The 26,699-nt window shown below is 37.2% G+C and overlaps 1 protein-coding gene across 3 annotated transcripts; it reads left to right on the top strand.

Annotated features, from left to right (window-relative positions):
- The first annotated feature begins 1,856 nt into the window (after window positions 1–1,856).
- Window positions 1,857–26,185, top strand: LOC133521636 (collagen alpha-1(III) chain-like). Of its 3 annotated transcripts, XR_009799921.1 has the most exons (10): window positions 1,857–2,150; window positions 2,319–2,524; window positions 3,132–3,248; window positions 3,680–3,905; window positions 9,488–9,598; window positions 9,986–10,057; window positions 11,059–11,184; window positions 16,727–16,875; window positions 24,346–24,459; window positions 26,085–26,185. XR_009799921.1 is itself a non-coding variant. In XM_061856727.1 (9 exons), the coding sequence occupies exons 1-9, from the start codon at window positions 2,053–2,055 to the stop codon at window positions 17,658–17,660; spliced, it is 1,116 nt and encodes a 371-aa protein (XP_061712711.1). In that variant the 5' UTR covers window positions 1,857–2,052; the 3' UTR covers window positions 17,661–17,989. The 3 variants fall into 3 exon arrangements, 2 of the variants coding, with proteins under 2 accessions (XP_061712711.1, XP_061712702.1); XM_061856727.1 differs by lacking the exons at window positions 24,346–24,459; window positions 26,085–26,185 and adding an exon at window positions 17,650–17,989; XM_061856718.1 differs by lacking the exons at window positions 24,346–24,459; window positions 26,085–26,185 and having other exon boundaries at window positions 16,727–17,989.
- The last annotated feature ends 514 nt before the right edge of the window (window positions 26,186–26,699 follow it).

The following is a 26,699-nucleotide window of genomic DNA, read 5'->3' as shown; positions in this document are numbered from 1 at the left end:
ATTTTTTTCCGATACCGGGGCGCTAAAGTGTGGATATAATTGGCACAGATCGGATTATTTATTTACTATTTAATCATATCACTCAAAAATTTAATTTACGGATGTTGGCTTAATTCCTGAAATTGTGTTCGTCAATTTATTAGGGTTGCGTAGCTAACTTAAGAGGATACGGGAGCTGAGATTTAAATATTTTAGGTGAATATTTCCGTCTCGCTAATGGAATCGGCTCCTAAAACTAGTACGATAAGGACAACGCCAAGTTAGGTGAAAAATTCTGCGTAAAAATCTCAAAAAACGATGTCTCGAACTGACTGTTTCCTCTTCCAAAACATAACCAAATGTAACGAAATTTTGAGATCTAAATGGTAATGAGTCTATCTGCGTCGGGCTGTTTTACTTTTTAAGCTAATTGATGTCAGTTTTGAATACCATGCTTCTCTTTGCGGCCTAGTCAATTAGACGGCTTTTGCGAATATTTGAACACAGATATTAATAATAATAATCTGTGTTGAAAAAATCATTGCTCAAGCTTTAAAAACCACTGAGGAAACAGTCAAGTACGTTTGTATGGAAAAATTACGAAGTAACTAATTAATAATCTGTGTGGAAAAATGATCACTCCTGTTGCCTCTTAACCCTTATAGTTTCGCTATGTCCGTCCGCGGCTTCGCTCCGTGATCGTTGGTACTCAAAGCTGATGTTTGGTATAGACATATGAATCAAGTACGCCGAAAAAAAATTAAGGGTACATTACTCCCCAACACGAAAAGTAAGGATTTTCTATTTTTGCTAAACCATTTCTTGATAAACAATATTTTCGGAGATTATCATTGTGAAAGATAAAATAATGTGTGTGTGTGTGGGGACCAATGGGTCCAGAAAATCGTGAAAGTATAGATAAGTAGAGAATTTTATGGGAAACTATAGTCAAAATGATCGGTAAAGTGCCAATCACATCTGGGCGGCTACCGGGAAAATCGAAATTCGTCAATTGCGGGCATTTTTCTCTGTCACTCTGATTACGTCTTACGAAGAGTAAAAGAGAAAGATCCCCGCAATTTGCGAATTTCGGTTTTCGCGGTAGGCCCCCTGGGCTATAACCGCGAAAATCGAAATTGGTCAATTGTGGGCATTTTTCTCTGTCACTCTAATTACGTGTTAGTGAGAGTAAAAGAGAAAGATCCCCGCAATTTGAGAATTTCGATTTTCGCGGTAGGACCTCTGATATCAGGACGGCTACCGGGAAAATCGTAATTCGTCAATTGCGGGCATTTTTCTCTGTCACTCTAATTACGTCTTAGTGAGAGTAAAAGAGAAAACGATTATCAGAGGGCCTACCGCGAACCACGTTCGACGTGTTGCCTCTCTATCACACTTGTAAAGCCGTACGTAAGTGTGACAGGGAGGCAACACGTTGAACGTGGTTCGTGGTAGGCCATCAGGCCCGAAATCGGGATTGATTTCGGGCGCAATCGATATAGGGAAGTGTGGATGTAATTGGCGCTTTAAGCCGTTTTTGAGTTTTTGCACAAAAAGTCTTTCCATCATAGTAAAAGTGCTACAAAGGCAGGTACTCCCTTTTGCTTGCTATTTACAGGATACCCACTAATAGCCCCCATTATGGCAGCCTATATTGACGGACGGGTAACTACGGAACTATTACGGAACCCTACCCTGAGCCGGCCGGTTTTTATATGCAGATAAAATCGACAACTTGATCATCCGGTCTGGGCGGCTCTTTCATAGCCGCCATATTTACCATAGAGTTTCCTTTTATTGCCAATCTGACGCGGTTAACCGATGACGTGTCTAGAGAACGGAAACGGATAGAAGAGTGAATGATTAATAAAATGGCGATGGCGTTCGTCCTAGCGTCGCGTCCATTCACTTCATTCCTTCTTTACTCAAGCGGTGCGTTTAGCAAGTTGATAAATTTACTCTGAAATTTCTATTAGTGAAGTTCTGCACCTTTTTAACGCTAGTTAGTACCAAATCATAGTTATAATAGTATTACCGTTTAATATTTTATAAGATTTCTCGTGAAATTTAATCATGGATGGGCCCGGGCGTGGATTTCGTGGCGGAGGACGTGGTGGCCCACCAGGAGGCCCTAATCAACGCGGCCGGGGTGGTTTCGACATGCGTGGACGGTAATCTTAAAATACGTATTTAATTTAATTGATAACGTAAATAAATCATATAATTTTTCCGACAGCTGACTTCTTATAATTTGACCAGGTTAGGTCATTCAGCAATTTACTGAGTTGCCACAATTGTTAGTGTAAGTCTTTATTAATAAAAAGTATAATCTACTCCAGCGGTGGCGGAATGCGAGGGCGCGGCGGGCCTATGGGCGGACCACCTCGGGGTGGTCCGGCTATGCGCGGAGGACCGCGTGGTTTTCGCGGCGGCCCGATGCGCGGCGGCGGCGGTGATAGAGGAGGTCGCAATTTCTCTTCTGGACCCCAGGGGCCAGGCCCTCATCCTGTACCTACTATTGAGACCAGAGGGGCTCCTCCACAAAGTATGTACTTTTCTGCTGTTGTTAATCATAGGGTCAATGACTAGTTATGTATTGTTAGCAGTAGGTAATTAATTAACTCTATGTGATGAATATGATAGAAGGGGCTTCATTCTAGAGTTCTATATAGTTATGTATCTGTCAGTTTTAAGGTGCAGTGGGTAAAAAATGGATTTTAAAAAGTAGCACTTTTTTGTCACAATACGGCTGGCATAAATTTAATTAGCAATCTGGAGGCTTTTCGTCAGGGACTTCAGTGACAGTGATTTGAATCCTGATTTTTTGACTTTCACTTGATAGAAAAAATTACAAACATAGGTCTAAAATTCACTTTTAAAAAATATAACAAATTATGCAGCAAGAAATTCATATGAAAATTAATTTTAAAATTAGCAATATTATGCTTGAGGGAACTCCGCGATTATTTTTTATGCTTTTATGCTTATGCTCAGTGAGATTGACAGAAGAGCATATACATTTCAAATTAGTTTTTTTTTTTTTTTTAATATATATCCCTCGGTTCGGTGTGCAGTAAGGCATAGGCCTCCTCCAACTGTTTTGGGCTTGCACTTTATCTAGAGTTAATAATATGTTTATGTTTTCTATGTAGGAGGAGGATTTAACAGAGGTGGCCCTGGTGGCATGAGGGGAAGAGGTGGCAGAGGCCGTGGTGATTTTGGCCCGCGCAATGATCGCGGTGGTGGCAGAGGTGGAATGGGCATGAGAGGTAAATGTTATGGGTGAATCCACCCTTTCTTGCCACTCTGGGTTTTTGTTATTTAAAATAACCAAATTTTGAAATAATACATGGTCTATGTGCAATATTTATTTTAAGCAGTCAAAATTTTGCTACTCACGTAGTATAAACAGAGGTTTTAATTAATAATATAGAAGTTTTAATTCTATTACATAAAAGATGTTGTGATCTGTGATAATCATATATTGATAGTTTATAAAGGTATTCAATCTTTCTTGATATTTAATTTATGCTATAATCATACCACCCCATGATTATTACAATTTCTTAAATAATCTAGTCTCAAAATATATTACTCATTTCAACCATGCATCTTAATATTTACAGGTGCATGCTTAATTTGAAGACAACATTTTGTTTTATGGGCAATGTTAAATATTATGGTGTATTCATTTATAAAGGAGGACGTGGAGGTAGAGGCCATGGCCCAGGCGGGCCACCAGGAGGCCCAGGACCTCACGGGCCCGGTGCAGCCCCCGGAGGCCCTCCCATGCAGCAGCGATCTGCACCAGCACCACATCAGGCGCCTGGAGGCCCACCACAAAGCCAACCACAAGGAGGTGCACCTTTCAAAAGAGGTGCAGGCCCACCACATGGAGGCCCAGGCGGACCCCCAAAACGTGGAAGGTTAGGACCTGAAAATAAATTACAATTTTTACATGAGGCAAAAGACACCATTATTGAAAGGATGATTTTTAGCAGGTTTTCTGGGTAGGGGGTCTCAAGATCCAAGTACAGTATGTTTAATTATTGGCTGCAGCAAAGGAGTTAATTATGTCATGTATTCTATAAATCCGCCTTAACCTTTTGAATGCCAAGAACACCTAAAGTCATTGTTACTAGTCATGCTCACAGTGCTAAGGACAACTATAGGTGTTATCGCAAATTTATTTAACCTTTATTGCACAAAAGAAAATACAATTGTACAAAAGGTGGACTTAATGCTATAAGGCATTCTCTACCAGTCAACTTTTGGGCAAAGCAGAGAACTAGTAAGCTGTGCAATCATCATTATGATTATATTTTTGTAGTAAAATCACAGGGATTCAATATTATATTAATATAATATCATATTCTAATAGAAGTGTTGTTGTGTACTTATGCTTCGAATAATTATTTATTGGAATACCTTATTGGCTTTTCTTGAGAAAAACTAAACATGTGGCTATCTTCTACACTCGGGTGCAAAGAAATGTGACCACCCCAGCATTTTAAACATTTTTTCAATTTGTGTAAAAATTATCGTGATCGAATAATTTAAATACCACGTGGTAGATAATTTTCTGCCCTATCAAATGACATCAATATTCCGTGGCGGGGATGGATAATCTGCAAAATATGGGCCTGGAAAGCCATCCCCTCCAAGTGCCTCGTTAGCGTATGCACTAATGACCACTTGTCATTAGGTATAAAACCAGTCATTATCATTGTTTATGCATCATTCGTGATTGATACGTCTTCCTGAATACTACTCTCATTGCCTGAACCTGGAAAAACTGGAGAAAAAATGATACCACCCCGACTAAAGCTGGCCAAGCAGTTGCCCTATTGCAGGAAGGGTTGAGTCAACGTGCAGTGGCTCGACAACTGAACCTATCGAAGTCATTGATTCAATGTGTCTTCCAGAGGTTCCGCAACGATCAAACACTCTCCAGACCTGGAACTGGCAGAACTCACAGTATTACTGAGAGAGATGACCGTTTCATCGTTGTTACCTCGCTACGAAATCGTCGACTGAATGCTGTTCAGCTTCAATAGGAGCTCCTAGAGACCAGGAATGTGTCTATCAGTCGATGGACAGTTAGGAGACGACTGAAGTAGAAGGAATTGACAGCCCACAGAGCTGCAAATGGTCCAAAACTCACCCCAATACACCATGGAGCACGACGCGTCTTCGCTCGCGAACATGAAGAATGGACCCTCCAGCAATGGAGTCCCTTACTTTTTTCCGATAAGTGCAGGATAACTTTGTTAGGCAATGACGGAAGGGCACGAATCTACCGAAGGCCAGGGGAGAGGTTTTCTCAATGCTGCATCGAGGAACGTGTTACTTATGGTGGGGGGGGGGGGGGGGGGGGGGGTCAATGATGGTCTGGGCTGTTTTCTCTTTCGTTTACTTCTCTGGAAGCAAAGACGAACATTGTGTTCCATCACAGGGCCAGGTACCAGGCCGATTTCAGGCGGTTTGACTGCACGTCGGTATGTGGAGCAAATCCTTGCTGATCATGTAGTCCCATTTGCGGGTTATATCGGCGATGAGTTCATCCTCATGCAAGATAACGCTCGGCCGAATACAACCTGGATCACTAAAGAGTACCTGGAGGAGGTCGGAATCAGAGTCATGGAGTGGCCAGCTCGCAGTCCTGACCTAAACCCGATTGAACACATTTGGGACCAGCTGAAAAGAAGAATCCGGGCCAGAAATCCCGCCCCTGAAACCTTGTTGGAGCTAAAAACTGCGATCGAAGAATGGGCTGCCACCCCTTAAGACACTGTCGAAAGGCTAGAGGAGGCAATACTTGGTATTAAAATGCTGAAAATTGTTTTCAATTTCTTGTTAATTTCCTTAAAATCGCAGTTTACACATTATGCATAACTTTCAATAGTCAGGAGTCATTTAGAAGGTAATGCGGCCATCTGGAGTCCACACGAGGCCAAATATAGGCTAATGTTGGAACGTATTCAAAATAAATTTATTAGGTTTATATATTTAAAATTATACGGAGTATACCCTTTTTATCCTTTAATGTATCCTACATTGTTCGTGTTAGGAATGGTAGGATACAATAAACTAGAAGTTAGAAGGGAACTGGGGCTAGCTTCATATATATTTAAGTTGTTACAAGGCAAGTTGTGCAACCCCGGAGTCCTGGCAGAGGTGCGTTTGAACGTACCAGATCGGTATGGTATGTGTGGCGACGGCGGCGGCCGAGCCTGCTGGCCGAGCCGCGCGCTCGAACGCAACTCCTTCGCCAGGCCCCCTTTACGCGCGCAATTCGGACACTTAATCGAGTAGCGATCGAGTTACATTTGTTTCTTTGTTCTTTGAGCGAATTCACAAGGGCCACGCTGTATATTGTTACTGTAGTTTGTAATACTTAATCTATTTACTATATACCTATGCAATTATTTTCTGTTGTGTGTCAAATTCCATACTGTCGAATTAGGATAGCCTGTAACGATGGTTGTGTGTATGTAATAATATGTAATAAAAAAAATAAAAATCACTCCAGTACACATTTTTAAGGCGGCAACGTTCTTAGCCCTGCAAGTCTGAAAATATTGGCAGCAAACCTGTGAAAAGCACAACAATTTATAGAGGAAAAGCTAACCTTTCATTAGGTATGTATATAATATGTCACAGTAGCACTTACCGTTTTTACACAAATTCAACAAAAGTTAGGAATGCTGGGGTGGTCCGATTTCTTTGCACCTGAGTATATATTATCACTTGTTTGCATTTAAAGTAATGTTTGATGAGCTCTTACTATCATTTCGTGAATTCAAATGCTCCTCACAATCACCTAATTCACTCATTTAAAAAAATATATACCATGACCCGATATGTTTAGGAAGATTTGGCAACTGTCATTTCGTCGGGGATAGTGCAAATCCTCATAAATAACACTGGTATATATAGTAGAAGCTTTTGAAGGCTATTTTTTTCCTTTTTTTACCGTTACCGTTAAAACGGCCAGTGTAGACGGGCCTCGGCCAGTTTGTGCGTGCGGAAATTGCCTATTGATTTTTACAGATTTGTTGCACCCAAAATCTCCTGCAACTTGTTCGTTTTCGTTTTGTCTTTTGAATTGCTTTGAAAGGCAAAATAAATCATACACGAGCCACGGCAGTGAATATGTGCAGCACAATTTTGAACAGCTGACTGAGGGACACCATCTTGTCAAGCAAATTGGCTCGGCTGAGGCAAAAGTTGCACGAGCACGCGGCCGCGCGAGGCCCGTCGTTTGCCGCGCGATAAAATTTCCTCGAGAGGCTGCTCGCTCTGTGTGGACCCGCCTATTCAATACTTTCGATGTAGAAAAGAAAAAAGTAGCCTCCAAAATAATAAAGTTGCAAAATGTTAAGTTTCTCCTTTAAAGTTAGCTGTTGTGTAGATACGCAGAGTTTACCAGTGCTAGTTACGCGGATTTGCACTATCCCTGACGACATGCAATGCAATGTACTGCAACTAAATAGTTACTTTTATATACAGCTATCTTATGGTATTTAAATAAAAGTTAACAAACAATTTGCACATTTTCGGGTAGTTATAACATTTATTAGTTAACCAACCAAATACGAAACCACACCTAAAGATACAGAGTATAGACCAGGCTAGAAAGTTACTAACTTGGTGTGTGAGTAATTCATTGTTTACGCTAATCCTTTATGCGTTATACTATACTACCTGGGCTTATCCTTTAACAATCTTTAATGCTTGAGAACAAATATTCCGTAAAAACATGTCGTATTAAACGTGATTCGTGTTTGTTTATTTGAATGAATGAATCATTCATTATTACACGGGTCCACACAGACGAGGCAATTTCCTCGCACAAATCGGCCGAGGCGGCGTGCTCAGGCGAGGAAAAAGACTGGCCCACACAGACCGAATATACGCGCGAGGCAATGTTCTCGCGCACAAACCGGTCGGTGTAGACGTTCCTCGGCCAAGGCAGACTAAAGACTGTCGAATGATTTATTTGCGGATAAATTATTCGCTCAGGCTAGGACAACGCGTGCGCCGCCTCGGCCGAGGCACGTCTACACTGGGCGTTTTTTGCGCGAGGAAATGGCTTCGCGCCTATGCTCGCTCTATGTGGACCCGCTTAATACGAGGGTTGACTGAAAAATTCGCGGCCTGGCCAATTAAAAAAAAAACTTTTTTCTTTTTTTCTGCTGCCATTTTGAACTGTCATTATTCAACTGTCTTCTCGCGAAATTTCAATTGGCGTCTATATTTAAAAGCAATTTTACGGCATATTTAAAGTTACATGATTAAATACCTGCATAAAAAAGGATTGACACCGAAGCACATTTATGATGATATGTAAAGTACATTAGCCCTAATCCTGTCCATCATATACGATGGTGAAAAAATGGGCAGCTGAATTCAAGCGTGGACGAGATGGTATCGCAGATGACCCTCGCCCCGGGAGGCCAACAACGGTGACTAACACGGACAATGTGGCAATTATATGCGAAATGATAATGAAAGACCGGCGATTAAAGGTGCGGAAAATAGCTGACATCGTAGGCATCTCTTATGAAAGAACTCAAAATATTATAGTCAACGAATTAGGTTTTTCCAAGGTGTTGGCGAGATGGGTCCCGAGGCTTCTTTCAGTGGAACAAAAAATCGCTCGCCGTACTACCGCACGTGAATTTCTAGACCTGTATGAAGCCGATACTCAAGACTTTTTGGACAGATTTGTAACTATGGACGAGACGTGGGTCCACCACTATACACCAGAGACCAAACAGCAATCGAAGCAGTGGGTTCGTCCTGGATCTCCGCCTCCCAAAAAAGCCAAAGCAATTTTGTCGGCCAATAAAGTCATGGCATCTGTTTTCTGGGATGCAAAGGGAATAATAATGGTTCACTATCTGCAGAGAGGTAAAACTATAAATTCCGACTATTATTGCGAGTTACTACGCAGATTACGCGAGGCTCTGAAGATAAAAAGACCTGGAATGTTGACAAAGAAAGTTATCTTCCACCAGGACAATGCACGTGTTCACACGTCACTAAAATCGATGGCAGAGATTGCCAAATGTGGGTTTGAATTATTGCCCCACCCAATTATTCACCCGATTTAGCACCATCGGACTTTCATATGTTCCCCAATTTAAAAAAAAACATGGGTGGTATGAAATTTTCAAGCAACGCCGAGGTCCAAGCTGAGGTGGATGCCTATTTTGAAGGTCTCGAGGAAAGCTTCTTCAAAAGTGGTGTAATGGCTCTGGAATCCAGATGGAACAAGTGCATTCAACTCGAAGGGGACTATGTAGAAAAAAAAAACCTCTGTTTTGATTTTAATATTCAGGCCGCGAATTTTTCAATCCACCGTCGTAAATAAACAACAATTCACGATTTTTTTCACGATTGATTTATTCGCGAATAATCTATCCGCGAGTTGTTTATTCGAATGATAATTACATTAATTTTTTTTTTCGCATAATGCCCATCTCTGGTTGTGAATTTCTAGATTTGATGGGCCACGTGGAGGAGGCGGTGGCCGGCCAGCTCCACAAGGTGGTTATCAACAAGCACCTTCATCTCATAATGCTCCACCTGCCAATGGATATGGACCTCCATCGTACGTGTTTATTTCACTAATTAAAGCTTAGTCAAGGAATTTAATTTCCAAACCACTTAAGGTTTAATCTCGTACAGCGAACTGTCACCATAAGAGCTAGTTACCTAGAGCACGACGTTGCTTTGACATGTCGCAATTTTCAACCTTAATGCATTGCAAATGTGTTGTTAGACATTTCAATTGATATGGGTAGGGAATTAAATTCCTTGACTGTATATCAAGAAACTTTTCCAACTTGTAATAATTGAAATGATGATCCAGATATTCTTGATAGGAATGTGCCGTCTGATACATAGATGACGCTTCTTTTATAACTGACGCATTGTCGTCACTGTTGATAGAAGTAACATTTCACAACATTTTGTAACCAAGTTGCCATATTTACAGGCATACAGGGTACCAACCTTATGAACAGCCTCCTGCAGACCCTTACGCTCAACAATCCTACAATGCACCCAGGTAAATACGTTAACAGTAGAAAACAAAGAACTTTCATTAGTTACTTCTGATACAGATATATTTTTTGCTCGCAAACTTTAATAGTAGTTTATGTGACTGCTACATAATAAAAGGCATTAAAATACACGAGTGTTTTAATGCCTAATTATGTACAGTTACATACACTATTTTATCTAACACACATATTATAAACTTTCTATGAAATATTCACTAACCCAAATTACAGCCTCCGTTAGGGCATTGTTGCCAAATCGTTGCTCTCTTGGCGGAACTCGCGGATATGTGGTGGCGTCACCCAAATATCTTTATCGCGTATTTTACACGAAATTTTTGCTATAGTTACCTTTAAACATTCATTTTATACTTAAAACTAATTAAAAGATAAACTACGTCAAATGACGGTAAATGAAAACATTTTTCTCGCATGTAGTTTTTTTTTTTTTTAATTCAGAGACAAACTAGAGTCCGGGGCCTATTTCCGTGTCATTAGATACAAACTAACATGCGAGAGCCGAGATATGTCAAAATTGTATGCAATTGAGTTGTATGTGATTGAATTTCATTTCGAACAAAAAGGCACCTCTTGATATTAGAATAGAGGTCAAATCGAATTGCTTTTTTTTTTCAGAGATGTTCCAAATTTGAATGCATAACCAAAATCATTTTGATATAGTTATGAAGCTATAACTACATTATCACAGATAAGAAATTTGTTGTAACAAAACAGTTTATCGTAATGTTGGCCATTATTTACGGATTTTGAAGGCATCAGAGAGGGTTTATAATTTGTGTGTAGATAAAATATTTTACTTATTTAGTTTTCTAATTTCTGCAGCAGAAGTAGACTGTTATTGACTGTTAAAATGATGATCCAGTATTCTTGATAGGAATGTGCCGTCTTATACATAAATGCAGATAACCACTATACTGACATCATTTTTTGTTATATTTTATAATTGTGTTATGTGACTTCTATTAAATATGTTATAATTGTTTCCTAGTGCATATCAGAGTAACAGCTACTCATCACCAGCAGCCGCGCAGCCCAACTCAGGGTATAGTTCAAGCAGTTATGGAACAAACTATGGGTATACTACGGGCCAGGGAGGCTATGATGATGGTTATGGGTAAGTCCATACTTACTGTTAAGTACAGTTCAAAAATACAGTGTAAACTCCATATAAGTCACTTGATATAACGTTTCACTCCCTATAACGTCGACATTTGTTGGCTATACTTATTTACTTTCTCTGTATGCAATGAAAACTATCCGCTCCATTGAGTGTCGCTATATAGAGATTACACTATACGCAACTCTTATAAGTATAGACGGACTCCCAAACTCGGACGGACTCTCAGAAGGGATTTCCATCTTTCACGGTCCAGGGCGGCTTCCTCCAGCTCCGCCCAGCCGAGGCCAACTGATGTAGCCTCAGATAGCCAATATTTAAATAACTAATTATGTTCGTATCACTACCATGATTACCGGGAATATTCTTCGTCAGATATCTCACGTCCTCAGATGGCGTCAGACGCGTTTCAATAAGTGAGATACTAGTTTGATGCGATGTACGGGGTTTCTTAATGCAGCCGAATTTGATCATTTTAATGGATATACCTAGTTGGTTACTAAGTTCTGTTACTCAATTTGCAACCTCTTTATTTCTGTTAAAACAAATGCTACCGAAAAAATTAAAAATGACAATGTGGTGGATTTGTAAGGTATAATTATATACCACACATAACGCATATCTCGTCGTATCTATAATGAATTGGGGCCTAAAAGAGAGTCGTGTCGAAGTAATTGCGTTGCACAAATGTGGGCACCCGCCAAACATGATTTTGAAGTTGCTTGAAAACCTCAAAATCAACAAACAATTTGTTTATCGCACAATTAATAGATACAATAGTACTCAGAGCTTCGATGACCGCAAGAGGTCTGGAAGACCACGCTCCGTTCGGACCCCAGCTCTAATAAAGGGAGTGTAGGCGAGAATTGCAAGAAACCCCGTCCGGAAGCAAAATTGATGTCTGTGATAGTGATGGGTAGGACATCAATTTAAAATGAGTTTGTATGAGTACCTCATTCTCTAAAATGAGGTGTTACAATGTCTTACTTCAAATGAGGAGAGGTACTAGCACTTTTGCAGCATCGACTATTCCATCAACTCCAACGGCAGCAAACCATATTTAATGTAAATACATATTTAGGCATTGCTAAACTTCCTTTTAAATATTTACTTGGACTGCAATTCTGGAGGTTTAAAACAGAACTTTAACAACAGAAGACATACATTTAAGAATCAAACTAAGGAGTTAAAGTACATACATCCTATTGCAACTTAATTTGATGCTTTTATGAAACTTGTTCTAATTTAGCAGTTTATTATTTTTATTGTTAGATTGTTCAGTATCAATCCTTGCTACTTGATATCATTTTAAGTTTAACATTCATATATTGAAATAAATACTAACCATAAATTACCAAACAAACAATTAACAAACTAAGGAGAACAAATCCAATATTTTTTGTACCATTATTATATAGAAATTACTAACTTACCACCTCATAATTTATCAGTAATAACAGCATTGTAATATGATAACAAACGAAAGCCTCAATAACGTTCGCGCGGTAATGCCACCGGCGTGTAATATACACTTGATTTTTGTATGCAAAAGACACAAAGAAAGACCCACAGGTATATTTTATCGCGAAAACAATGTTAATATATTGTTATTTTGGTATAATTATAAGAATGGTCACTGATCACTATTTATAAAACACAACTAAAGATTACGAACAACTTATTCGAGTTTCTCGTACTATAAATATGTCAAAATCATAAATGATCGAAATACTATACGAAGCACGTTAACAAAAAGTATTACAAATTCAAATCGTTAAAATGTACATGTTTATTTCACCTATACAAATTATATTTACTTTTTTATTAATAAACTAATGTAAAATATCATATTTTGTGTACGCCACTATATTATATTTCAATAATTTAAATAATATTTTGGTCTCTTAAACGATAACTGTTTCTAAGCTAGCTTCGTAAATGCCCAGTGAGACTTGGTTGGCATTTCAATCGCTTATCAAGTAACCATTTCACTGTCCAGTCTAATTGATTCAGATTATACATGACACCAGCAATATGAGTCTTGAGGTCAGGTTATACTGGTATGCGCGTTAGTACAATAATAGCTAACAAATATGGAGGCCTACCGCGAACCACGAAGTTTTGCTTTGCTGTCGCACTTACGTATGAAATTACAAGTGCGACAGAGAGAAAAAACTTTCTTCGGTAGGTTCTTTGATGACTTAGATTTTTCGCTTTTGACAAGTAACTTAGCAATGCTAGGATCAAAATGGCGTAATATGTATGTAAGCTTCCGGACGCTTACGCTTGTTTTCTTTCGTGTTTCATTTTTAACGTATTTTCGATGAGGTGTTATTGAAGCACGGCGCGTGTCTGTCTCACTCCCTCTTTCGGTAAATCTAATTCATTGTTTCATTTTGAAAGGATTTTTGAGGGGATGTCACAGTGAGGCGAGTGAATGGTACAAACACAACGCATTTCTCGGTGGACCTTTTGTCCTTGCAATAAGGTTTGTAGTTGGGCAGTTGATAGTGTGAGCGATGAATGCGATGACGTCAATGACTATGAGGCTAGAGAGAAGTCGCGCGTTATTGAAGCGGTACGCATAAAATGGCCACCGAAAAATACTATTTACAGATAAAAAAAATTACCATTGAAGATTGTAACCGCCAGAATGACAGAGTGTATGCAAAAAACAGTCTAGAGGCGATTGCGGCTGTTCCGTGAGTGCAACGAGGCCATCATCCCTCTTATGTGATTACTTTCGTTCGTATATTTTATGTAGATAAAGATTATTGCAGTAACAGAATTTAGTAACCAACTAGGTAGAGGGTTTATACTGCACATATTGCATGTATTTAAAAATAGCGGGTTCCCGGTATTGGAATCCCTATCCCTGAGTCTGCTATCGACAGCGGCCCACATTCCATTCAGCAGAACTTTAGATATAGAAAATCAAAACTATTGTTCAACTAATCTTGACAGTTAACACATTTATTTAATGTCTAGTACCAATTCAATCATCATAATTCAATTAATATTATGCCTTTAAAATATAATGTCTGGTTTCATTCTAATGGTTTGCCTGCACACAACATTCATTTGCTGTTTGTCCATGATGCATGTTGTGACAAAGAATGTTCTTATCAGACATTTATTTTTCTCAAAAATGGATGACATTGCAGTCTCGATTTCAGGAAAGCAATGTGTTGAAATGGCTATATCAAATGAAGGCATAGGTCCATTAATAGTCCTAGCGGTTAAGGTCCGACCGAGATCTCGGTCTCGGTCTCGGCATTCTCGGCCAAAAATCGAGCCGAAATCTCGGCCCATTTTGGCCATGAGTTATCAATGTTATCATTGGTGAATTTGAATTTTCTGCGCACGAGCGCCGGGGTCTAAGCCACTCGTTGGTTGCATCGCCCGTTTGGTGTGACGTTTTTTGTGATTTAAATTGGTTGCATACCCAGATTTTAAGCCAATTATTATCAAATACTAAGTGTTGGGATCGGATAGGCGCGTTAACTTGTTGTGAGTGGAAGATAACACTGGATATTTTGATACTAAATATATTTGTGTTAACGGGAAAAAGCAAAGCAGTAGGTAAGTACAAAACGACACCTGTGGCGGATATTTTGGGTTACAATATAGAACTCTTTATTTTGATTATTGTTATGTGCACCTGTTTTTGTGCACATCCGTACTGAAAATACCGGCCAAGTGCGTGTACCTTCATACAATAGAAAAAAGCCATACAAGCAAAAGAGCGTATGTTACTGGCCGTTTCGTAGTTTTAATAAGATCAGTTTGAAGATGCATACAATTTAAAAATAAACTTAAACGTTTCTTCCAATTAAATCCATTTTACTCAATCAATGAATTTACAGATAAAATGAAAAATTATGATTTTATTATGTAAAATAATTCTAAGCGTAGGTGCTTTCATACTGTATTATATTGATGTATTTGATCATTTACCATTTAATATATTTTGATTTATATAATGTTGTCTACCTATATACCTAATAAGACATTGCATGATTAGTCTTAGCAATGACCTGTATTTTGACATGCTAGATGTAACGTTCTGTTGTTACTTGGCCAAATAAAGAAACTTGAACTTGAACTTGAGTTTTTTTACAACTCTTAAATGGCTTAACCAACGATATTCAAAATATTTTCCTGAAAAAGTATTTGCTTATTAAACTTTATTATTTAGAAATGTATTAATGGTTTTGCTCTCCCGGTTCATAAGTTAGAGGGAATCACACACTATTTTTTTTAAGCGATTATATCCAAAAGTATTTACTTAATCAAAAAAACGTTTTTAGCAACCTTTATGTATTTTTAAAAACCTATGTAATGATGAGCCACATGATTTTTTAAAAACTTTTTGTTACATTTATATGGAGTATATATTTAACAACTTTTTTCGAAACTAAGAAGCGACTAACATAATACATCTAAACCTAAGTTCCAAATTTGGTTATAAAATATATCGTATAGTTTTTTAGTAAAATGGCTGTGACATACGCACAGACCGACAGACATAAGGACATGGCGAAACTACAAGGGGTTCCATTTTTGCCATTTTAGCTACGGAACCCTAAAATAGTATTTTATGCAACAGTTGTATAAGAAGGGTCAAAAAAGGCGAGTGGCGTGAGTTACAATGTGAGCCGGAGCCGAAGGCGTAGGCGAACATTGTAAAGGAATACGCCACGAGAATTTTTTGACCTACTTATACAACGTTGCATACAATATTTTTCCTACGAGTCAACAAAAAACAAATCTTAATTTAGGTAAACAAATTACAGCAAAAGTATATAGCCAAGACGCGCGAGCATACCTTGTTACGCGCCCGGCCCGCCCCGGGCCGCGGCCGGCCGGTCGGCGACACCTCCTCGTAACTCATCAGGCCCTGGTACTTGCTAAATTAATTTTTTGGACAGTTTTTTCTCAATTTTGGCCACCGTAGCCTACGGAGACTAACAAGCAACGCTAAGCAGTCTTCGTAGTCTATGGGTGTTGCTATATTACGGGTGTCACATGCGTGTTTCTGACTTATGAAGTAATTATTTTTACTATGCAACCAAATGAATATTTTGTAAGTTGGCAGCAATGCACTTAGTTTAAAACTGTATTCGTTTTGGTTTTGTTAGGTTGGTAGCCATTAATCGCAGTAACATTATAGCTTATAAAAGCACAAGAGCTTTTATGAGGAATAGACAATATAGACTTTTCTTGAAATCTTTTATGTATGTTCTTATATTCGTGACAATGAATGCATAAATGACAGATAACAGTAGAGGAGTAGGAAAACAGACAAACAGATGATCAGTACCTACTTATTATTATGAATTATGATGACCGCGACTATTTAGCTGTCTTCTGGCGTATTTTCGGCACCTTCTCTCTATCTTAATTAAATAAAAGTGGCAAAGCAAATGTTTTCAATTACCCGGCTGGAAGGCTACTTGCTACTTAGGAGGATAATGTACTTATTATTGTTTAGGTAGAAAGTATTGCAAAGGGGGTTATAATTAAAATTGTTATTCAGGGGCGGTAATGCTGGAGGCGCCGGCGACGCGGGTTATGGCGCCGCCGAGCCCGCTTACGGCGGAGGCCCCGCCCCCGCGTACGACTCATACTCCCAGCCCGCTTACAATTCTTACCAGCAGCCACAGCCGCATTATGAAAACAACTATGGTAAGTACTAAAATGCTCGCTCCCGAAACTGTTAGTTAAAGCGGAATTACAAAGATCGGATAAGCAGTATTATAATTTGTATTTCATACTTTCCGACATTATAATTGGCTTAAGAACCAACTAGTTAAAGGACATTAATTTATGAAATCTTTCTGTTCTCAAATTAATTATAATATTAAAGAAAACTTAGTTGACGAGTGGAATAGCCATTATTACTGTGCTGAAAACAATACATAGCAGATTTATTATTTATTTACATATTGTATTCATAGGTAAAGTGGTCTTATATGCTTCTATTAAAGATAAGAATCAACCATTCTGAACAAGTAACAATACGCACTAGTAGGCAATCTAATGAAGTAACAATAATAATAATAAGGTATTTCATTATATGAAACATAGGGTCATGAAAAGGACAAATTATTGGACTTTTAGAAAATACATTTATTATGTTAGTTGTACACAAATAGCGTGAGAGACTTACAATTGACTGACTATAAATGATGTGTAAATTGTAATTAGACGAACCTGTCAGTAACTGTGCAGTAGCACGTTTGTTTATATCAATTATTGATATGTACATATACATGAATTTTGTTTATCTGAATTATCTGTATTAAAAGTATAGGTTCAAAATCAAATGTTATTTCACAAAACTGCCTAAATCTTGCAGAAGAACTGTTATAAAAAGTATCGTTTCGTGATAACATAATGTTATCTCACACATTTTTTTTATTCATGTCTAAAGCTTCTATTTAATTGTTTGCATTACAGGAAGTTGGTGAACTCTTTGAATATCAAACTGGTTAGTTTAAGGTCAATGAGCATAATACTTTAAAAAGTAGCTGTATCATTTTGCGGACATACAGTTTATACATACTTTAAGGTAAAAAATAATAATTTAAGAATAGTATAATTTAATGCAAACAATTGATACCGGTCTTGGTATAAGCCCTCTTGAAACAAATTAATTAATTCATATTCTTGCGGAGATGCAAATGGAAACAATATTGTGATGTGTGATGTTTATTTGTTTTTGTGACCATGGTGAGTAGGTGACATTGTTTTAGAAATTAAGAAACTGAGTCGAAATAAATTGAAATTTTGAACCATATATTGTGTATACTTTATTTAGTTATTGATGACTAGACAGAAAGTCTCGTTTTAAACACGTTATCACGTTAATAATGGTTTGGCAGGTTCCAGAGCATTGTTAGAACTTCTGCATGTCTAACATAACCAGACTCCGTTAAACCTATTTTAGTAAAGTGTTACGCATAATTATAACAAGAAATCTAATGCCAAAATAATATCGGTCATGCAAGTTAAAATATGACAACCATGATATTATATGTCATGTACATAACTTATAATAAAATACGTTTACCATCAATCTTGCAAGGCCACTCACTTAAGTTGCGCCTACTAGGTGGGCGTTAGGGCTGTGCCAAGTTTCATTATCTCATTTAATTTCATTTAATTATTCAGATAATATAATTTCTTTTGTAATTAACTACAAAGGTGTTTTGCTATTTATGAAATCGGACTATTGCACGCCGCTCAGAGTTGTTTCCGAAATACAAACCTTAAGGTACAAACATAATCCCGATTGGATTTCGTAATTTACGACATCAAACATTGATATATATTGATGCATGTCTAAATAATATAATAAAAACTTATTTGCTGGTATCAGCTCTGCTAACCGTGGTGATGTGCGCCCGCTAGGTTGCTCTTTGGCCTTTTATCTATGGTCGAGGAAATCGATTATTTAGTAATTTTCTGTGTAATTTGGTTTTACATACTTATGCTAAGAGCTGTCCAATGTAAAGTGACCCGTAAACTGCTAAATAATCAATTTCCTCGACTGTACCTATAGCAAAAACCCGCCTAGTGGGTTGTCTGTCAACTGAGCAAAACTTACGAGCGCCCATTAGGCGAGTTTTTGGCAGTGAATGCGTTAAGAATAATTCTGACATATGAAGTCTTGTCAAATATTAGTCGTACACATAGTGGTTGGCAAAGGAAAATTAAGGTACATAAGTAATTCCTAATGATTAAAGTACCCCTTGTGGAACCTTTACGAAAACAATGATACGCTATTGAACTGGTCTAGGCGGGTTTCTGGCAGTGAATGTGTTAAGAATAATTCCGACATGAAGTCTTGTCAAATATTAGTCGTACACATAGTGGTTGGCAAGGGAAAACTAAGGTACATAAGTAATTCCTAATGATTAAAGTACCCCTTGTGGAACCTTTACGAAAACAATGATACGCTATTGAACTGGTCTAGGCGGGTCTCTGGCAGTGAATGTGTTAAGAATAATTCCGACATGAAGTCTTGTCAAATATTAGTCGTACACATAGTGGTTGGCAGGGGAAAACTAAGGTACATAAGTAATTCTTAATGATTAAAGTACCCCTTGGAACATTTACGAAAACAATGATACGCTATTGAACTGGTCTGTCGACCTAGGAGTGCTATTGGCAGAATAAAAGTTACTTATGTTAAATGATAATACTAAAATGGTATACAGGTGTTTCATCCAAATTGGCTGGTCCAGACTCAAGGTAGGAGATACATATACATAAGTTCGAAACACAAGGTCGATTAAGAATATAATAAGTTATAATATATTAAGTTTGTAATTTTCCAATGGTTGTAAATATAATGGAGCATTATAATCAATGTCTGTCTCTGTTCCATGTGTTCCAATTTTTTCTAATCTTTAAAATCGGCTTGGTTATTTCTAAGAACAAATTAAGCTATCACATATAGGTGCTGATTTCAATTACATGTTGATACACCATTAAATGTTCATCATTGCCTAAATTTAATTGAATAAAATACCTGGGAACTAAATTAAGCAGGGAGAGTTTAAACCTGGAACTTGTGGAATTAGTGATATTGAGAGTTTAGATAGAGCCACTTAAATAATCAAGTACGGTAATGGCTCCGAATATCTAAGTGCACTTAAAATTTCACTATGAATATTGATGTCCTACTAATGTTACAATTAATAAAAAAAAAATCGTTTCGTACGCCAGATTACAGTTTTGGTGACTCAAATATGTTGCAACAATAGGAAATTATCAGAGTAGCCAAAGCATAGGGGTATTAAATGCTCGAGTATTTTAAATTAGTTTGAATGAATTGACAAATATCAATTTCATGTGGTTGCAATTTATAATACCTACTTAACCCTGCAGTTACTTACACTGAATTAACCTCATGTAAGTCTAATTATTCTAGGGCATTATAATGATTGCTTTAGAGCTTTAATAGAGAATATTACGCAAAACTCTGTATAGGGGGCGCTACTAGCACGTACTGAGGGCATACCGCGAAACACGTTTCGTTATGTGCCTCTATCATTTGCTCATTTAAGCGATAAAGATGCAGATAATAGTATTTTATGCAACAGTTGTATAAGAGGGGTCAAAAAAGGCGAGTGGCGTGAGTTACAATGTGAGCCGGAGCCGAACATTGTAAAGGAATACGCCACGAGCATTTTTTGATCTACTTATACAACGTTGCATACAATATTTTTCCTACGAGTCAACAAAAATAAATCTTAATTTAGGTAAACAAAGCAAAAGTATATAGCCAAGACGCGCGAGCATACCTTGTTACGCGCCCAGCCCGCCCCGGGCCGCGGCCGGCCGGTCGGCGACACCTTCTCGTAACTCATGAGGCCCTGGTACTTGCTACTTGCTAAATTAAATTTTTGGACAGTTTTTTCTCAATTTTGGCCACCGTAGCCTACGGAGACTAACAAGCAACGCTAAGCGGTCTTCGTAGTCTATGGGTGTTGCTATATTACGGGTGTCACATGCGTGTTTCTGACTTATGAAGTAATTATTTTTACTATGCAACCATATGAATATTTTGTAAGTTGGCAGCAATGCACTTAGTTTAAAACTGTATTCGTTTTGGTTTTGTTAGGTTGGTAGCCATTAATCGCAGTAACGTTATAGCGATTAAAAGCACAAGAGCTTTTATGAGGAATAGACAATATAGACTTTTCTTGAAACCTTTTATGTATGTTCTTATATTCGTGTTAATGAATGCATAAATGACAGATAACAGTAGAGGAGTAGGAAAACGATTTTTCGCGTTTCCCGGTAGGCAACAATTGATGCATTAATGCCATAGTAAAAACTTGAAAAAACTGGAAAGGCATCGTGTGTATAAGTTAATATATGGTATACAATATGTGCTACTAGTGCTGCACTACTTAAGAGGATACGGGAGCTGAGATTTAAATATTTTAGGTAAATATATCCGTTTCGCTAACGGAAGGTGCTCCTAAAACTAGTGCGATAAGGACAACGCCAGGTTAGGCGAAAAATCCTGCGAAAAAATCTCAAAAAACGATATTTCGTACTCGACTGTTTCCTCCTTGATTTAACAAATGCAACAAAACTTGACCAAATGTAACGAAATTTTAAAATCTAATTGGTAATGAAATTATCTGTGTAGGACTGTTTTTAGGCTAGTTGATGTCAGTTTTGAATACCATGCTTCTCTTTAGTAAATTAGGCCGTTTTTGCGAATATTTGAAGTGCACTAGCGCCTTAAGAAACAAAAATATCAAAAAAAGCAAAACAGTCCGACACAGATATAAATAAATAATAATCTGTGTTGAAAAATCATTGCTCTAGCATCAAAAACCACAGAGGAAACAGAACGTTTTATTCCACTCGTATGCATTTATCTGCATTATTATACAAATGTAGAATAATTGGCCTAAAGAGTATTGTATTGGCGACGGTAAGATGTAGATGGGCTTATCATTTGTGCAGAGAAGAACAAGAACTGGCTACTAACAATGTATGCACGGGATGATTCTCAGGTAAAATAACCCAAGGAATTATAATTAAGCGTGAGAGTCAGAATGGCGGGTGTACCTAAATAAAAATAAATGAAATGCCTGCAAAAGTGTAATAGCAAGCAAAATATAAACGAGTAAAACTTGGAAACCACAAATAAAATGGCTCATATTATAATTGAATATGAAGGTACAAAAAATTGGCTATTATAGAATTTATCAATAACCACGGGAATATAGCGTAATAAAGTACACCCGCCATTCTGACTGTCAGGAATTTTTTTAAAGGAGGTACTAAATAGTACAAATTAGGTACAAAAATATGGTATGGTTTTCATTTAATTTTATTTAGGTACACCCGCCATTCTGACTCACAATTAAGCAGTAACAATATTTGAGTACCTAAGTATTAATAAAACAAAAATACCGGTAAGTACTTTAAGAATGAGAAAGAAAGGCAATGTGACGAAAAAAGTATTACAAAACTGCAGAGGAAATCAGTGGATATTCACTGGTATAGAATAATAACTATCATAATCATAAGTATAATATTACGTGCAGTTCTAATCTTGACTAGTGCGTTTATGTAATATCCATGCAATGTACAATCACGATGTCCACTCCAAGTTCTCTTTTACAGAAATTTAGTAGGTTCTTCTTTGTACTTAATTGGTACAAGATTTTTTCATATAGGCACAACAAGATTTTTCATGATGTATATATGAAAGGACAAGGCACATTCGTAAGTCCTGCAAACATTTTGAAGAACTAAATAACCACACTATTGAAATACCGATTGACAAACAGGTAACCATTTCGAGTTTTTTAGGTTAAGATATTGGATTTAGTTCATAAGTTAAGAAATACAAATGGCATTAGATGCATTTGAATTAGGTAGAAACTAAGAGTACCTATGTATTTGTTTAAGTAAGTCGCTCGCACAAACATTGATGTATATTAATGTCATACAATAAACTGCTACAATCAGCTAATTAATTATGAATAGTTTGTACTCCAAAACTTGAGAGCCATACCGTTCAGCATTACACGAATAAATAAATATTGGAAACAAAAGGTACCTACTCATAAAGTTTTAAGAGGCAATGCTCCTTTAAGTACTTGGATTGTAAGTTGTCAAACTAGGAGTTATGAGCAACTCCGTGATATTGCCTTGAAATCAGTTAACTAAACCAGAATTATGGTTCTAGGCAATAAGATTTACATATTTGAACTAAACGTAAAACCAGAATTACTAATCAATATCTCCGCAAGAAATAAAACATAATTAATAAGACGATGGCATCTCTATATCATTTTCCTAATCTCGAACTAAATAGCGAGACATGATCTACATGACCGACCGTTCGATTATTACTAGAAGTGATACCTTACGCCGTCGAGCTTAAGCAGTCGTATATGTACCTATACTGTATACTGTACATTACAAACCCCAGAATTACTGTAGGCAATCAGTAATCACGGTGCGTTTTCATATAGGTGAGGCGTACTGCCTACCATATAGAAAAAAAGATTGTTTATAAGTTTTTTCGGCCAATTAATGGAGGCAGCAACAAACTGGAACAATGGAACATTTTTAGGGAGACATAGGTATTCCTAAATTTACTGTTATTATTGAGTATACTACTCCCAGATATTAATGAGTAGTACGGTTGGCTAGAAGCTAACTAATGAATAAAATTTTGTTTTTACTTACTGTAGTTACTGCTGAACAAATATAAACCTCTACAGTCGGCTTGGTAATAACTGACAAGTAATAAGTAGGTACTTACTAGTGTATGTAAAAAATAGAGGATCGGACTATAATAAAAATATATTTCTAAGTAAAATAATAAAATATTTAGAAACACACAGAATAAAACAATGATGTACTAATTTTTGAACAAACACCCCTTTACGAGACGGCGTAAACCACAAATCCTGTAAAATAAGTGATTAACATCAGTTTTAAACACCGGTAACATTTTTTCACACATAAGAGTCGTTGAGTTACTTAATTTTAAAGTTTCAGTAATTTCCGTCTGTTTTAAAAGAAATCGCCATACTGCCCAGGACTGGATCCAAATAAACATTGCATCCATTAAGCACGTTAAAAACATGAAAGATAAATAGGACTTTTAACGCGCTAAGTGGTAGATATTTTACAGGTATCATTAAAATATCGAAAATAGTCCATATATTGTCCTATCTCGTGGTTGGTGCCGTTGCAGTACTGATACTAGTATTACCGACACACGTTAGTCATTCAAACAAATTCCCATACTGACGGAACGATTTACCATTCCGAAAAAAGAAACTAATTTAACAAGTTAGTCCGGTCCCCTATACGCACATCATAGGGCCAGTTACACCAACCACAGTTAGCGGATTGATCAACGTAACTCCGCAGGGAACTATGAAATTTCCCATATCAAAAAAATTGCGAACGGTGACAGACTGTTTGGTGCAACCGACCCTTAGACTCCGACCTCGCTAAGTTAGCACTGACTAGGCAATTACTATGCATACATATCCCAATCTTGTAGCACTTGGCATGAATACTTAGCGTGGTCCATCTTTTGTTTATAAGCCTTATCCCATTTACTTGTCTTTAAAAAAATAACGTTGTTATTTCTTGCAGGTATACCATGATGACAAAGTATGGTAATACTTAATAAAGGGACTTGTCGTGTATGTATTGACATACTGTTCTTTGATGATTACCTTGTCAAGCAGGAAGACTGAGAGTCAGGAGGTAAATATGCACTATTTTTGCCCTATACTTTGTACTTAGTCAGGTCACAAGTTCTGTCACAAATATATTTACTGTTAAAAAAGCTATACGTACAGATCCCTTATTTAAGCAAAAATATTATAAATAATAGGCCGGTCCACAAAAAGCGAGCATATGCGCGAGCGAATTCCTCGCGCACAAAACCGCCAGTTTAGACGTGCCTCGGCTGAGGTGGTGCGCTGGGTGGACCCGCCTAATCATGCAAAAAATACGCGACCTATTCAAGGTGATTTAAATACCTATATCTTTATTGCATGGTTGAATCTTACATAAAACAAAATCTGGATCTTTTATTTTGCTTAAAATATATAACTCCTGTGTAATGGACTGCCAAAATTGCAAATACTTGTTTTACCAAACCTACCCGTTGGATGGCAGTCAAAAATAAGCGTGTCACTGAAAAGTACCCCAAGGAAGGATTATTACCTATTTTTTTATTAATGTTACTCTTATATTTACTCACTTTTATAAAGAATATTTTTTCACAATCCCAAAGTAAACTAGTAGTAAATAGAGACGCGTTCTTAATTTTAAACTAATTATGTTCATTTTGATCAGTACCCCTAGTGTAAATAAATTCGATTTCGAAACGTGACGTACGCGTTTGCGTTTAGTCTCATTTTGTATTGGATTTAGAAAGAGCGCGCCAAGCGGGACGTTTTGGAAACTCCAAATCCTATACAAAATGAGACTTAACGCAAACGCGTTCGTCACGTTATGATGTCGATCAAATTTACACTAGGGGTACTGTATGAAACAAGCTCCCATGCAATGCAATGAAAATCATAGCAGACCTTATTTTTAAAGTTTTGTGTTACTTAACACTTACTTCAATTAACAATCACAAAATGTTACTTATTAATTATGCCACGGATAGACTAGGGATAATGCGACATTACGCGCCTTACATACTCGTATGATGTCTAGCGAAGTCCGGCAACGTCGTGGCACTTCACCCGACGTCGCTGGCGACACGTGTTGTGGGGCCTTTATCCCTAGTCTATCCCTGGCTCAAAATAACAAATTACATTTAAAATTGATTATTGTAGTTAATTAATTTATTCAATTAATTAAAGTACTTAAATAAAAATATTGTCTTGCATCCTTATTTCATAGTAATATGAATGACTACAATGTTTGGCTTTTCATATTGAAAAAAGGTTTAAGGTTTTTTTCAAGAGTTACACGGGAAAATAATAGAAGTTATAACTTTTCAGAGCTACAATGAGTTCTTTTCAATTTCAGTAAGGGAAGTCCAAGCATTAATATTTAACTTTGTATGCCATCGAGTAAACCCCTAAATGCATAATGTATGTTTTTCTTTATAAGTATGTACTCGAAGTAAATTCAATCATCTGTTTATTTAAAAAAATGGCATTAAGTAATTTAATTACTAATTAATGTAATTGCATTAACATTGAATTCAATTAATAATTAAATTACAGAAGTAATAATTGCGCCCGACACAGCTCAGTAGGTGTATTTGCCCACTTGAATGCGGCCTCTGTAACCCGTCGATTCATCGTCAACCATGTTTCGTACTTTGGTAGATGAGGTGCTAAAAAACTTGACTTTTTTTTTTGCAGATACGACCTGCGAGAAATCGTGAAGCTTGGAATAATGACACCTCTTTGATACAAATCCATATCAAGTTAAATTATTAATATATGCGTGTTAATACTATTGATTTCAGACTTTTATTTATCAAATAACAAAACCTAGATAATAAGCATATTCAAAATAAACTGTAAGTAACAGTTTTTTTGAATATGCTTTTTTAAAAAATGAACTTTTTTTGGGTGATTGCTACTTAGACTCACAAGGACTATCGATTTAAAAAGGGGGGAAACTATCCGTAAAAAAATGGCAGTTTTGTAACGAATTTTAACATACATTTTGTATAGACCGTCACAAAATTGACACCCAAATTTGTTTCGTTTTAATCTATAGTCGTTGTAATAGAAAGTTACCGAAGAAGCTCTAAAATATATCCTATGAAGAACAGCCTTGAAGGAGCGCACAGAACGTAGAGATCTGGCTGCGTAGCCAACATGCCAATCGTTTACGTTTCGTACCGGACAAAACGCGACTGATAAACTAACAAACGATTGATACCTTGGCTAGGCACCCTGATCGAGACAAAAATACTAAGATTTCCATAAAATACGCCGATAAGACCGTTCTAAGTTCTGGAAAGTAAT

The sequence above is a fragment of the Cydia pomonella genome, chromosome 1 (genome assembly GCF_033807575.1).
Source record: "Cydia pomonella isolate Wapato2018A chromosome 1, ilCydPomo1, whole genome shotgun sequence".
In the NCBI taxonomy this organism is placed as follows: Eukaryota; Metazoa; Arthropoda; class Insecta; order Lepidoptera; family Tortricidae; genus Cydia; species Cydia pomonella.
This window is presented reverse-complemented; position numbering and strand designations above follow the sequence as displayed.